The sequence below is a fragment of the Orycteropus afer genome, unplaced genomic scaffold (genome assembly GCF_000298275.1).
Source record: "Orycteropus afer afer isolate SDZICR_OR568_19922 unplaced genomic scaffold, OryAfe1.0 scaffold00127, whole genome shotgun sequence".
NCBI classification, from domain to species: Eukaryota; Metazoa; Chordata; class Mammalia; order Tubulidentata; family Orycteropodidae; genus Orycteropus; species Orycteropus afer.
Genome location: NW_006921714.1, coordinates 1,425,110 through 1,438,626, shown reverse-complemented (window position 1 = coordinate 1,438,626; position 13,517 = coordinate 1,425,110). Strand labels below are relative to the sequence as shown.

The following is a 13,517-nucleotide window of genomic DNA, read 5'->3' as shown; positions in this document are numbered from 1 at the left end:
TAAACCACAGATAGTTACTGATGCTTCTGAATGCTTAACCTCTGTTTCACACTGCACTGTTTTACCTTCATTGTTTCATTTAATGCCTCTGTACTTCGGTGTGTAATTACAGAATGGTTGGAGATTCCCATTATTATGCACACTTAGAGTTGACAAGACAGGTTAGCAACAAGCCAAGGCCACGTGACTTCTAAGTAACGGGATCTGGAGCCCAGCATGGGCACGTCCCTCGAACGCGTCTACACGGCCTTAGTGCTCTCCTCCCTCTACAGGTTAAGAAATGAGGATCTTTGAGATCTTGCCTGCTGTAAGCTGTGGCCCCATTTCAAAAAGGAAAATTAAATGAAAAAGTTAGTTAACCGAGGGGAATTCTCATATATCATAAATAATTGAGGGAATGAGAGATAAGGCTTTTAAGAACACCACTTCAGGGAATTTATTAAGGATAATAAGCAGTCTCCTAAAGAGATGATGATAGTGTTAATCTCCAACTTACTTGCTGTTTTATTTGTTAAAGACCTTTGCCTGTTCATTTTTCATGCCAGCAGCAGATGTCATTTTTATAATTACGAGTCCCTGAAGGGCACTGGTTTTGTAAACAAAGTATATTATAGCTCAGTCACAGCCTTTATACGACACTGGTTTTGGTTCTGTGTTCAATTTCTGTATTGAAAAGCCTTGAAATGTGGAATAGCCACTAGCTACAATGCTTCCTGCACAAGAAGAAGCCTTTAATTATCCTCATTTCAAAAAATCAACACTAAACAAACAGTCCACACAGTTATGTCAGTCAAACCCATCTACTCTGTACCTACAAACAAGGCAAAACAAAACATTACAAGTCATTACAGAAACCTACAGTTAAATGGTCAATTTGTCAAGTGCCTGCTATTCACCCAGGATAATGAGGCTGAGAATACACACTAAGGGAAAAAAAAAAAAGAAAAGCTGTTACCTTACGAAGTCTAAAATGTCCCCAATTGTCTTTCTGATTTCCTTGGAAGCGTCCTGGGGTTGATCCGACAAGGTACACACTAAAAAACATCATACGTAAGCTATGGTATGTAATGATGTGATTTGGGCACCCAAACATCACCAAGTGCATGTGAGAAGTATAATACAATCATGAAACGTTCTAAATGCCAATCCATTTTCTTATGATGCCTCTTTGGCTGTAGTAACCGATGTGTAATCTCATTTTTCCAGCAAAACCATATACGGTAGAAGGCCTACAAGGTGAGAGGTACCAGGCAAAGACCTTGCTGCTTTTATGAGTACTCCAGCGGGTGGCTGAAGACGAGAGGAAGATTTACTGGCCTCAATTTTAACACCCAAGAACCGGAATCTGCTCACATTCCGTCATCACCCAGGGAGTACAGCCAACTGTCACCCCCTCTTTCCATGCCCCCCTGCATCCCAGACCTCCAGTGGCTCTCAAGGTATTAACCCGTCATGAGCACCCCCTATTGGTAAGATGGCACGTACTTTGTTCCAGAAAGATCATGCTCCTGGATGGTATCGATCCACTCCTTTAGGGAAGGAGCATTATAAGCCATCAAGTAACCGATGAGGTCGGCTTTAAAATGTGTTGTTGATTCTCCAGATCCGTGAGTTCCATGGCCAATTCGTGGGTACAAGGGGCTCAGCCATACGCTGGAATACAAAAAAAAAACCCCAAAGAAAACCCTTTGGTAGAAAGTAACACAACTGACCAAATGACGTCTCTGCACCGATTATGCATTCATCCTAACGAAGAGGTTCACCCTCAGTAGGCATCTCCATGTGGTAAGCAGTGTCATTTTTAGGACAGGAAATCCAATCACGCCACTCACTGGCTTCCCATCAATTCAGAATAATTTTTCAACGCCTATCACCATGACCTTAAGACCCAACAAAAGTCTGCCTCTGCTTACTTCTGCTAACTCACACCCAACCACTCTCCCTCTCATTCCTCCACTCTTTCCTTATTTCTCTTCTCACCTCCACACCTCTCTCCTGCTTTCTAAGGCTTGGTGACAACAGTTTGAGTTCCACTCCTGCTGTCATAGCGAATCCACACCACCTATGGCAACCCCAGCAAGCGTTTGCCCGTGTCTGTGTCAATGGAGTTCTTTAGTCAAATGGAAAAATAATCGAATGTTATCTGTAGTAAGAAAACGGGCAAATCTATTTTCAATAAACAAGCTCATTTTCACAACATATATGCTATAGCAGTAATGTATCCTTTCACCATACTTATTTATTAATCTGTATACTGAGCAAATCCAAGAAGCTGGACTATATGAAGAATGCAGCATCAGGATTGGAGGAAGACCCATTAACAACCTGCAATATGCAGATGACATAACCTTGCTTGCTGAAAGTGAAGAGGACTTGAAGCACTTACTGATGAAGAACAAAGACTACAGTCATGAGCACGGATTACACTTCAACACAACGAAAACAAAAGTCCTCACAACTGGACCAATAAGCAGCACCATGATAAACAGAAAAAAGATCGAAGTTGTCAAAGATTTCATTTACTTGGATCCATAACCAACAACCGTGGAAGCAGCAGTCAGGAGATGAAACAATATACTGCACTGGGCAAACCTGCCGCACACGACCTCTTCAAAGTGTTAAGAAGCAAGGACGTCACTTGGAAGACAAGGTGCATCTAACCCAAGCCATGGTATTTTCAATCACCTCATCATATACATGTAGAAGCAGGACAATGAATAAGGAAGACTGAAGAAGAGTTGATGCCTTTGAGCTGTGGTGTTGGGGAAGAACTGAAAATACCACAGACTGCCAGAACAACAAATAAATCGGTCCTGGAAGAAGTACAGCCAGAACGCTCCTTAGAAGCAAGATCAGCCAGACTTCGTCTCACCTACTTTGGTCATGCTGTCAGAAGGGCCCAGTCCCTGAAGGATATTATGCTTGGTAAAGCAGAGGGTCAGCAAAAAAAGGGGAAGCCCCTCAGCAAGATGGACACGCACAGTGGCTGCACCGATGGGTTCAAGCACAGGACTCGAGGCTGGTACAGGGTTGGGTGGGGGCTGGTTCTGTTGTCCACAGACAGGGCTGCTGTGAGTTAGAGCTGACCTGGTGGTGCCTAACCACAACGTGTTACAGCAGTTTGAGATATTTTTATATCCTATACTTTCTGGTGTCAGCAATGAGTATATACTGTCCTTAACGGCATTAATATTACTCTCAAACTTTTGAACAGTCAATTCAGTAAAAAGACATTAAAAACCAAGACATCTTTCATTTGATCAGTTCTCTCTCCCAAAGGAAAACAACTGCACTTTGGCAAACTCCTATACTATACCCACAAACGGGAAGCAAACACAACTCCCACAAGCTGCTTCATGGTGACAAAAAGTATGGCATTGCACCTCTGTGCCTCAATTTCCTCAGTTGTAAAGCAGGGAGGGTCCACGGTCCTGCCTCACTGGCTGTTAGGATGACTCATACAAAGTAATGAAGGAGTAGGGTCCCACTTACACGAACACTCTAAGTACCAGCTGTTACTGCTTTCTTCCCCTTCTGGGGCTACTTCTCCCCAGTTCTACCCTTTCCACCAAAAGGAAAACAGCCTAATTTCTTTTACCTGTCAGCCCTCAAAGGGGGCTGGTGAGATGAAGGTCACCTGGGTAGGAGCATCCAGAACTTTAAGGACCCTTGGCTGTGTCTTCTGAACTCTGTGTATTTTCCTAGTAGGGCAGCATGACATACTCTCCTTGCTCACCTAAGGAGACCTCTTGCACAGGTGGTAGTACATTACGACAAGAGTAAAGGCCAAGGCCTTGAACCCAGATCTGTCTATAACTGGCTGTGCCATTTTGGGCAGGTCAAATGACCTCTCTGGGCCTCTGCCTCTGACCTCTGAAATGACTGAAACTCTACCAGGAGACAGAGGGAAGGGCTGGGATGATTCCTTGGCCTCATAAGGTTGAGGATCATCTTGACAAATTCCTTCAGTTACATTAATTACTGTTTCCCTAGGAACTAGGTATAAACCAGACCAAACCTGACTCACTGCCATCAAGTCAATCCTGACACATAGTGACCCCTGCTGGCTTTCCGAGGCAGTAAATCTTTACGGAAGTACATCGCCCCATCTCCCTTCTGTGGATCGGTTGGTGGGTTTGAACCACTGACCAGAAGGTTAGCAGCCAAATGCTTTATGCACTATCCCATCTATACTCCTCCAAATTTCCTTTCCCATGGGCTACAAGAGTCCCAAAACTCAACTCTGCATTTGAGGGAGAAAATCTGGCTTAGAAGCTATTGGAGGGGCAAAGGCGTAGTTGCCTAGTTAAAGTAAACTCTGGTTATAAAGCATAGAACCCATTTATAAACCCACACCTGCTGTTGTCAAGTGCTGAGTGAATTTCAACTCGGGGACTGTGGACAGAGCAGAACCGCCCACAGGGTTTCCTAGGCCGTCATCTTCCTGCAGGGAGATCACCAGGTCGTTCTCTCAGGGAGCCACTGGGTGGGTTCAAACTGCCAACCTTTTGGTTGGCAGCCAGTGCTTAACCACGCACCACCAGAGTTCCTTCAACCTCACATAAACGTCTTTATATGCACCTACATGTATACTGAAGATAGTGGTGGATGATTTTACACCAAACTGTTAACACTGGTTACCTCAAGAGAGTGGAACGGGGGGAGTGCAGAAGGGGAAAACAAGCCTTTTCTGCATACACCTCTCCTCCTAGGGCATGTGATTTTACAATTAAAAACACTGAAAGAACAGAGTGAACATTCCGGCTTTCAACCCTTCTCAGCACACACAGCAACCGCCAGGAGATGAAGAGAACCCCACACACCCTTGAGTTTTCTGGTGCCAGTCAGCATGGATGAGGTTGGCGGTGTGGATGACAACCCGGAGGCCTTCTTCATAGAGCAGGAGCATCATCTTCCTTTAAAACAGAGAGGGGATCAAAGAGCATTAGCAGAACTATCTCAATGCAAATGGAGCTGCTAAAGGAACTCTCCCAACTACTATGTATTACCTACATTTATTTTTCTTTTGTTGAGAATATACACAGCAAAACATGCACCAACCCAACCACGTCCACATGTGCAATTCAGTGACGCTGATCACATTCGTTGCGTTGTGCAACCAGTCTCCCGCACCTACTCTCCCTCCGTTTCTGAGTATTCCTCCTCATTAACATGAACTCACTGCCTCCAGGATTCTTACCCAACCTTTCGAGGTGCTGTTGTCATTTGATCCCATGTAGTTCTTCAAAGAGCACAATGCTCAAGGCAGACATCCTTTTTTAGTTAAGTTGGACTACTTACTGTTAGGTTTTAAGAAGGCTTCAAGGGAAATTTTTGGTTTAAGGTTTAAAGATTCCCTTAGGGCAATAGTTTCAGGAATCCATCCATGGCTCCAGAAAGGCTTGAGACTGTAAGAACTTTAAATTCTATTCTGCATTTTCCCCTTTTGATCAAGATTCTTCTATAAAATGTTTGATCAAAATGTTCAATGCTGCCTATATGTATTTGTTGTTGTTGCTCTTAGGTGCCGTTGAGTCGGCTCCCACTCACAGTGACCCCATGCACAGCAGAACGAAACCCTGCCTGGTCCTGTGTCAGCCTCACAACCCTTGCTATACTTGAGCCCATTGTCACAGCCACTGTGTCAATCCATCTCGTTGAGGCCTTCCCCTTTTCTGTACATCACCATTACAATAGTTTGCCTAAGTGATAGATAGAAAATAACCTTCCCAAATGCTCCAAGTAGTTGGTAGTAAAGGCACTTTTGTCCCACTTAGTGAGTCAGGCCCTGTGTTATCTACTCGGCATCAAGTTGCTATGAATCCCAGTAGGAACCCTCTTGTCGATATTGAGTACAGTCACATGTATTGGTGTGTTGTGGCTAGCAATTAAAAAAAATTGACAACACTAATAGCAAACAGAAAACAGCAAATTCTGACAAGTGTGGAGAGACGAGAACCTTCATGCACCATTGGTGGGACTGTAAAATGGTACAACCACAGTGGAAACTGGTATGGCTCTTCCTTAAAAGTTGGAAAGAGAAATACCGTATGATCCAGCAATCCCACTAGTAGATACATATCTTAGAGAAATAAAAACAGATATATGCACACCCCTGTTCACTGTAGCGCTATCCACTAGCAAAAAGACGGAAACAACCTGAATGCCCATCAGTGGAGGAATGGATCAACAAACTATGGTACCTACACACACTAGAATACTATGCAACATTAAAGAACAATGATGAATCTGTGAACATCTCATAACATGGATGCACTTGGAGGCCATTATGCTGAGTGAAGATAGTCACAAAAGAACAAACACTGTATGAGACCACTGTTATAAAAAGCCAAGGAAAGGGTTTCACAAAAAAAAAAAAAAATTCTTTGATGGCTACTGGGGTGGGTCGTGAGGGAGGGTAGACACGTACTACTTGGGTGAAGGGAAAAAACTTAAAAAAAAAAAAAAAAAAAGATCTCTTAAAGTCTATTAGTGACGTCACTATTGAATTCCAAGTATAGTTTTGTAGAAAAAAAATTAAAATAAAATATCAGAGCATATTGGATATATTTAAATTAAGTACTGAAATTTTTGTCTCATTATTCAGGTATGCCTGCATGCAGAGGACTGAGATGTCACTCCACCACTCAGGTGTGCCAGCATGCAGGGGTCCGGGACGTCACCCCGTCACCCAGGCGTGTAGGGGGCCGGGACGTCACCCCGTCACCCAGGTGTGCAGGGGGCCGGGACGTCACCCCACCACCCAGGTGTGCTGGCGTGCAGAGGACTGAGATGTCACATGCATTTCTTACTGTGGATGTGGTTAGGGTTCAAGAGACGCTTCACTTCCTTAGACTGATTTTTGTCATATTCCATAAATGCTATTTGTTACCAGTGGGCATTTAGGCTTCAGGTTGGCCTTCTCCTTTCTTCTCCATTAACTCAAGGGTAGTTTAAGTCCTCTCTGTTCTACACATGTTCCTCAGGCAGTCATCACACATATTTCTCTTATGTTACCTCCAGGGAGAGGGAATGAGATATATATAAAAGCTTCCTACTGAAGTCTGAAGACCTGAGCTCCAGTGTTTGCATGTGGAAGTGGCATGACCCTGTTATGTTGTTGTTATGTGCCGTCGAGTCGGCCCCGACTCATAGCGACCCCTCCTTGGGTTTCCGAGGCAGTATCACTACAGAAGTAGGATTGCCCAACCTTCCTTCCGAGGAGTGGCTGGTGGGTTTGAACCGCCAGCCGTCTGGTTAGCAGGCAAGTGTCTTAGCCACTATGCTACATCCCTCAGCCTCCACTCTCACCTGGAACATGAAGAGTTGACCCTACTTTGTTGACTTCATGGGCCTGTAGTGGGAATGAAATGAAAAATGCATCCTGCTGAATGTAAAACACTCTCACAGACACATTTTCATTATTCCTCTGGGGCCTGGCTTTATTGTACAGTGTAGTGTTGGATGATTTTTGGTCTCCCTATGGTTTTGTAATTATTTCAAGAAGCTAAGTTCTCTTTCATCTACTAGAAAATCATTCCTCAAGGGAGTAACTGTCTTGAGTCATTTTATTGTTTCCACTGAGGCCAAAGTGCTATTTAATACTAACTGATGTGACTCAGTTCACACGTGGGAAAAAAACCGAACCACTGGTTCTCTCCAAAGGAACAAAAACACGAATACTATTTGGTCAGGATGAGGTTAGGATAAAAAGGGAAGGAAAAGCACACAGGAACAGAAAAGAGAACGAGAGAGTCAGCTCTTGCCAGAACGGGAAGTCAAGCTAAAGCTGGCAAACGACAAATAAATGTAAAGTTGGAGAAATGACAGCTGTTCAGCCATCTTCCTTCCATTCATGAAATGTGCTCCCTGAAATCTGGGGAAACTTACATACATAGTTGCCAAAGCAGCAGGTGACTGCAATGAAGACTAAGGCAGTGATGGATGCATGATAAGAGTTTTACAAATATTTCCATTAATCAAGGCATCAATTACTGGGGAAACCATGCACTGATGTCAGCAAATCCCATCAAACAGAACCATGAAATAATTTAAGGGGAGCCACATGAAGTTTCTCGTAAGACAAAACAGTACATGTTAATAAGGTCACAGTTGAAGACTAAATAAGGGCAGGAGTTTCTGGGCGGTACAAATGGTTAATGCACTCGGCTGCTGCCTGAAAGGTCAGAGGTTTGAGTCCACCCGAGGTGCCTTAGAAGAAAGGCCTGGTGATCTACTTCCAAAACCCAGCCACTGAAAACCCCGTGGGCACAGTTCTACCCTGACACACGCGGGTCACCATGAGTTGGAGTCCACTGATGCCTTTTTTTTTTTTTAAAGAAAGGCAAGGAATGAGGTTCCCCTTGAAGAGAGTTAACCTGCATCTCTATCTGCCAAGCTGTGGGGGCAGCAAAGGAACATTTCCCACCCTGAGGCTAGCCCTGGGAAGGGAGAGAGAATGCACGCTCCTGTGGTATGCCGACACGTCAGGCCCCTTCTAGAAGGCTCCACAGCAGGTAACATGTTTAATCCTCACAGCTGAGGAAAGATGCTATCACTCCCACTTTACAACTGCATCTGTGGCTGGGACAGGTGACAGCAATTTATCCTGGTTGCAAAATCAGCCAGGGGGAGAGCTTGCTTGGCTCACACATGCTGGGATCCTCCTCTCCCTGCCCCCAGCTTCCATGGGGCGGACGGCTAGAGGTGCCCCTTCACACACCTGGGGCAAGAGTCAGGTGTGGAGAGACTGCCTTGGTGAGAGAAGGGGACTCAAGGATGCTTGGTGGGAGGTCAGGCTACGCAAAGAGGGATGGTGGTCATCCTGTGGTCGGTTACCGGTTCCTGGGAAATCAGGACATCCAACCCTCAGCTGCTTTAGCTTCCTCTTCCTTTCATTCTTAGGGTCACGAGAAGTGACTCTGCTCCCAGCTCTGGGGGAACTGAAGAACCCTGGAATTCTCAGACGCTGAGAGAAACTACTACAGCCCTGGCCACTGATCACCTCCAGGTGGTGCTGAGATGACGCTGACTCACAGTGACCCTGTGTGTCTCACACTAGATCTGTGCTCCACAGGGTTTTGAATGGCTGAGTTTTCAGTGGTAGACTGCCAGGACTTTGCCGTGGTGTGTCTGGGTGGACCTGAGTTGCCAACTACTTGGTTAGCAGCTGAGGACGTTATCCTTGCACCACTGGGAGTGAGACAAGGAAAGAAGACATATGTTGTAAACACCAAGTCTACCGTCTCCTGGAGGATGAGGGGTGCATCTTGAGCACTCCCATATGATTTGCTGAATACGTGGTCAGCCCACGTCTGCCAACATGAGTGCTCTCAAACACCGTCTGCCTAGCGCTTACTGTCGCGGGACCCCATCAGGCATGAGCTGGAAACGACAGCCTCTTCTCTTTTTCTAATTCATGTCTTTGTCTTGCCTCTCTCATTAAAAGACTAAAAACTGCCAAGGACAAAAACCTACTGTCTCAGAACACTTTACGTTCCTTAGAGCTGTGTCTCGAGAACATAGGCAGTATTTAATGAGTCATTCTTAATGCATTTGGAAATGAGCAACCAAAAGTAATTTCAAGATGTGAGCTGAATCTTCTACAAGATAGTGGAATTTTAACAAAATGTGAACTACAGCTACTAGGCAGTTGGGAAAGGTGATAATGACTTCCCTAGGCATTCTGAACTCTGGACTAAGAACTCTCATGGGTTTGACCTGTGTGTGCGAGTGGTAGGAGGTGGAGGACAGAGGAGAGGAAACAATGAACAAGACCTCTGCAGTGAGCAAACAATAAATTAAAACCTCAATGAGAATCAAGGGATTTTAGTTCTGTCTCCTCCACTGACCTGAGGGAGTTGCTTCACTTCCCTACTCCAGTCCTCAGGCTCCTGATCCACAGAGTGAAAAGGAAGGACGAAAAAACCTTGTGAAGAGTGTTAAAGAAAGGGGAGCCCTCATAGGCTCAGTGGGGTAGCCTCACCATCCTCAGCCCCTCCTGGGACTTAGCATACCGGCGATAAATTGCAACGCAGGCTCTCCCTTGCAAGTTGGACCTCTACGCAGTGCAAGTCGACCCATGCAGTGCCAACTGTTAGTATGTAATGTGCGTCCAGAGCAGGCTCCTGGTGGTCTAGCCTATCAAGCCCGGGACTGGAACACTTGCTCAGGGTGACAGGGCTTGCCAAATGTCATTTGTTTGTTGTTATTTGCCATCAAGTTGGATCCGACACATAGCGACCCCTCCTTGAGTTTCCGAGGCAGTTATCACTTTGGAAGTAGGTTGCCCAACCTTCCTTCTGAGGAGTGGCTGGTGGGTTTGAACCACCAGCCTTCTGGTTAGCAGTCAAGTGCCTTTAGGACTAGTATTTATACTAGCGTTTCAGCTAGAGGCAGGGGACAAGAATCCTGCCATTTGGTGGTACCCATTACTGGCAGATAGGCTGACTACTGTCACCCTCCTGCTCCTGCAACGTTTCCTATGACAGAACCAGGAGAGCTTGCTGGATGACACTGTGTGTCCCCTGCTGAAATCAGTATTTTGTAAGCTCACTGTTGTAGAAAGAGTAACTTGCCTCCAAGCTAGGTGCCTGAGTGTTCGATCCCACAATCCCCAGGCTTTAGCCTCTGTTGGATGGAAGCTACCAATTAGGCACGGCTGGTAGACAATGTGATGTTTACTCAGGCCATCTGAAAACACATGTGTGGCTGATGAGTATCCTCTACAGAACGGCTCAACTCCTGCCCTGGTTTCTTTTCAAAACAGATTGGTAAATATGGTTTCATACACACAGGGAAAAGACTAACACAATGCCATCATTTCAGGTCACCAATAACATCAGGCAAACAGCAGTCACGGCATGACTCAGGATCAACGTTCCCTCCTGTGAGATTCCTTTGCTGCCCTAGAAACATACACCTAGAGGAAAATGCCTAAGCAGGAAGTCGCCCTTCCCCACAGGTCTAAAGACGAGGTCCTGTCACATTTGTTTGACAAGCCCTTTCCAGAGAGATATGACTTACAAAAATATTGGAACTATGTCTGATTCTTTTCTTCATGTACAGAATCAATCACATGAAAGAGTCAATAGAAGAGTTGTTAATCTAAACTGAACCACACAGGAATCAAGTCAATCATATCGCATCAGGGTGCAATATGTCAAGTAGGAAGTATCAGAAAAGTTTTTCCTGTTTGTGTTTTATGATGTCTCAGAAAATCACTCTAACAGAGAAAATTTATGACGTGTTTTAAACTGGGACCGGCATCAGTATAAAAATGGTCTGAGAGTGTCGATGTCTAACTTCAGGAGAGGGAAACAGAAGCAACATCAACAGCCTAAGGCTGATTCGTATGAGGTGAAGGTCCACCATACCTCCAGCCTTCCACGGCTGCGGTAGTTCAGGTTGTGTGTCAGCTTGGCTGTGTTTTGAGTGGCTGGGCAGCTGGATGTAGTTATTCCCCATGATGAGGCTGTAATCACCTCCACGGTGGAATCTGCTGTGAGCAGCTAAGTAGCTGCCTTCAGGGTGTGGCTTGTTTCCAGTACATAAGGTGAAACTTTGAGAACGGTCTCTGACTTTTGAATCTTGCATTTGGCTCAGTCTTCACCTCCAGTTCCTGGACTTAAACCAGTGGCCTACCATGTCGCCTGCTGATCTTGTGATTGTTCTTGGACTTGAACCTGTCATGTTGCCTGCCAATCTTGGGACTGTGCCGTTTTACCTGACAGCCTTGGGTTTGTCAGCCTCAGTAGCCAGCAGCTACCTGATTTAAGAGAGGTCTCCAGCTCCAGTGGGCCTGGACTAAGGGGCAGAGCTGAAGCCCAAGGTGAAGGGATTCACCCAGCCCCTAGAGCCAGCACTCTGAATTTAGACTTCTAGCCTCCTAAAGTGGACAAGAATAAACCCGTTTGTTGAAACCATCCACTTGTGGTATTTCTGTTACAGCACCATGAGAGAACAAAGACAACGGCACTCTCTACCTCTCTGCTGAGTCTGATAATTTGTTGCAAGAGCCACAAAGAACTCACAGAAGATACTTCCAAATTCAGGGTTTATTAAGGAAGTAACAGGTGACAACTCAGTATGAAGATCAAGAAGCATGTAGGCAAAACCTCCTTCTTCAGTGCCGGGTCGCTCTCCCAGCTCCTCTGGGCTGCACGGGGCTCCTCTTGGCCTCCCACCCTTAGCCCCACTCAAACCTGGCCTCTGCCTTGCTTCAGCAAGTGTTACAAAGCTCTCAGCTCCACTGATAAGTGCCCAGAGGCACCCCACTCTGCAGGAAGCCTCTTGACCAAAGCCACTCAGCTATCCAGCTCCACAGGCCAGCACACCCACTGCAGCTACTGTGCTCCTTGGGTGGGAAGCCAACCATGCTGTCTCATGCTGGTCTCCTGATTCTGATTCTTTCGCTCCTTCTCATCATCTTGCACTTGTTAATAACTGTCTCCTGTGTGTAGCAAGATCTCAGTGTAGGGACCCTGGGTCCAAAGGATACACTCCATTCCTGGCTCTTCTTTCTTGATGGTAGTGGGGTCCCTTTCTGCTCTGAGATTGGCTCTTTTTAAAAGCCTAGCAGGATGGCAAAACTGAGCAAGCTGTGCTCATTAGGTTCCATACACCTTATTTGCATGGTCCCACCTCCATAAGGGTTCTATGCACATTACTGCATTGTCAGTAAACTGTCCAATCCCCTTGTAGGCCACGAGCACCTTATTTGCATAGCCCCACCCAATCATTTTGTGAGAGTCACAAGATCATTCATGGCTAAAAGCGCTACATTAAATAATTCACTGCATTGCAATCAGCCTCTTAAGTTGACAATATTTTGTAAAATAGTGTTTTCTCACTCACAGCATGTAGTTGACCTAGCAATATTTCTATTTACCATAGTTCAGGGCTCTTATAAAAATCACAGGACTGTTTAAAGTAGTGAAATCTGCAGGCACCTGACCTGAGAGGCAGACATGCAGTCTTTAACCACAAGGACCACATGACTACAGTATATCCCCTGCCCCTTGAGTCAGGTATAAAAATGTTCTAAACAGAGGTAGAAAGTGAGGAGTCACAGGTTCATGTTTCACATTGAGAGCCAGAGCCTCAGTATTTTGCCTTAAGCTATTGAAAAACAACTTAACCAACATCCTTACTGACAGTTTATTCATCCCCCAGCAAATCCATTGCATGCTTGTCTTTCTAAGGGTACTTTCTGGAACAGCCTGCTTTGATCTATTGAAACCTCCCCCCATTTCATAAAAATTGCTTACGTGTGGTGTGTTCCAAATGCAATATCCAGTTTTGCCTAGGACAAAAAGGAAGATGTCATTTATTTCCTCACTAATAATATCCAACTTAAAAAAAAAAAACCCAAAAAACAAACCTTTCACTGCCCCCTAGTGAGCAAGCCCTCAAACAACAAGACAGCCTTTCCAACAGCAGCCACGGAGACACATTTTGGGGGTGGTGTGTGTGACAAAGTTATCCAGAATAATCTAGCACATACTTCATTTTTAATT

At 45.3% G+C, this 13,517-nt stretch overlaps 1 protein-coding gene across 1 annotated transcript in view; it reads right to left on the bottom strand.

Annotated features, from left to right (window-relative positions):
• The window catches only part of TDP1 (tyrosyl-DNA phosphodiesterase 1), a 95,158-nt gene that overhangs the window by 66,147 nt on the left and 15,494 nt on the right, over positions 1-13,517 (bottom strand). The window contains exons 5-8 of the mRNA XM_007944527.1: positions 13,269-13,303; positions 4,824-4,916; positions 1,486-1,653; positions 956-1,034 (exon numbers count right to left, since the gene is read on the bottom strand). Of these exons, the coding sequence (XP_007942718.1) occupies positions 956-1,034; positions 1,486-1,653; positions 4,824-4,916; positions 13,269-13,303 (375 nt within the window). The remainder of the gene's footprint in view (positions 1-955; positions 1,035-1,485; positions 1,654-4,823; positions 4,917-13,268; positions 13,304-13,517) is intronic.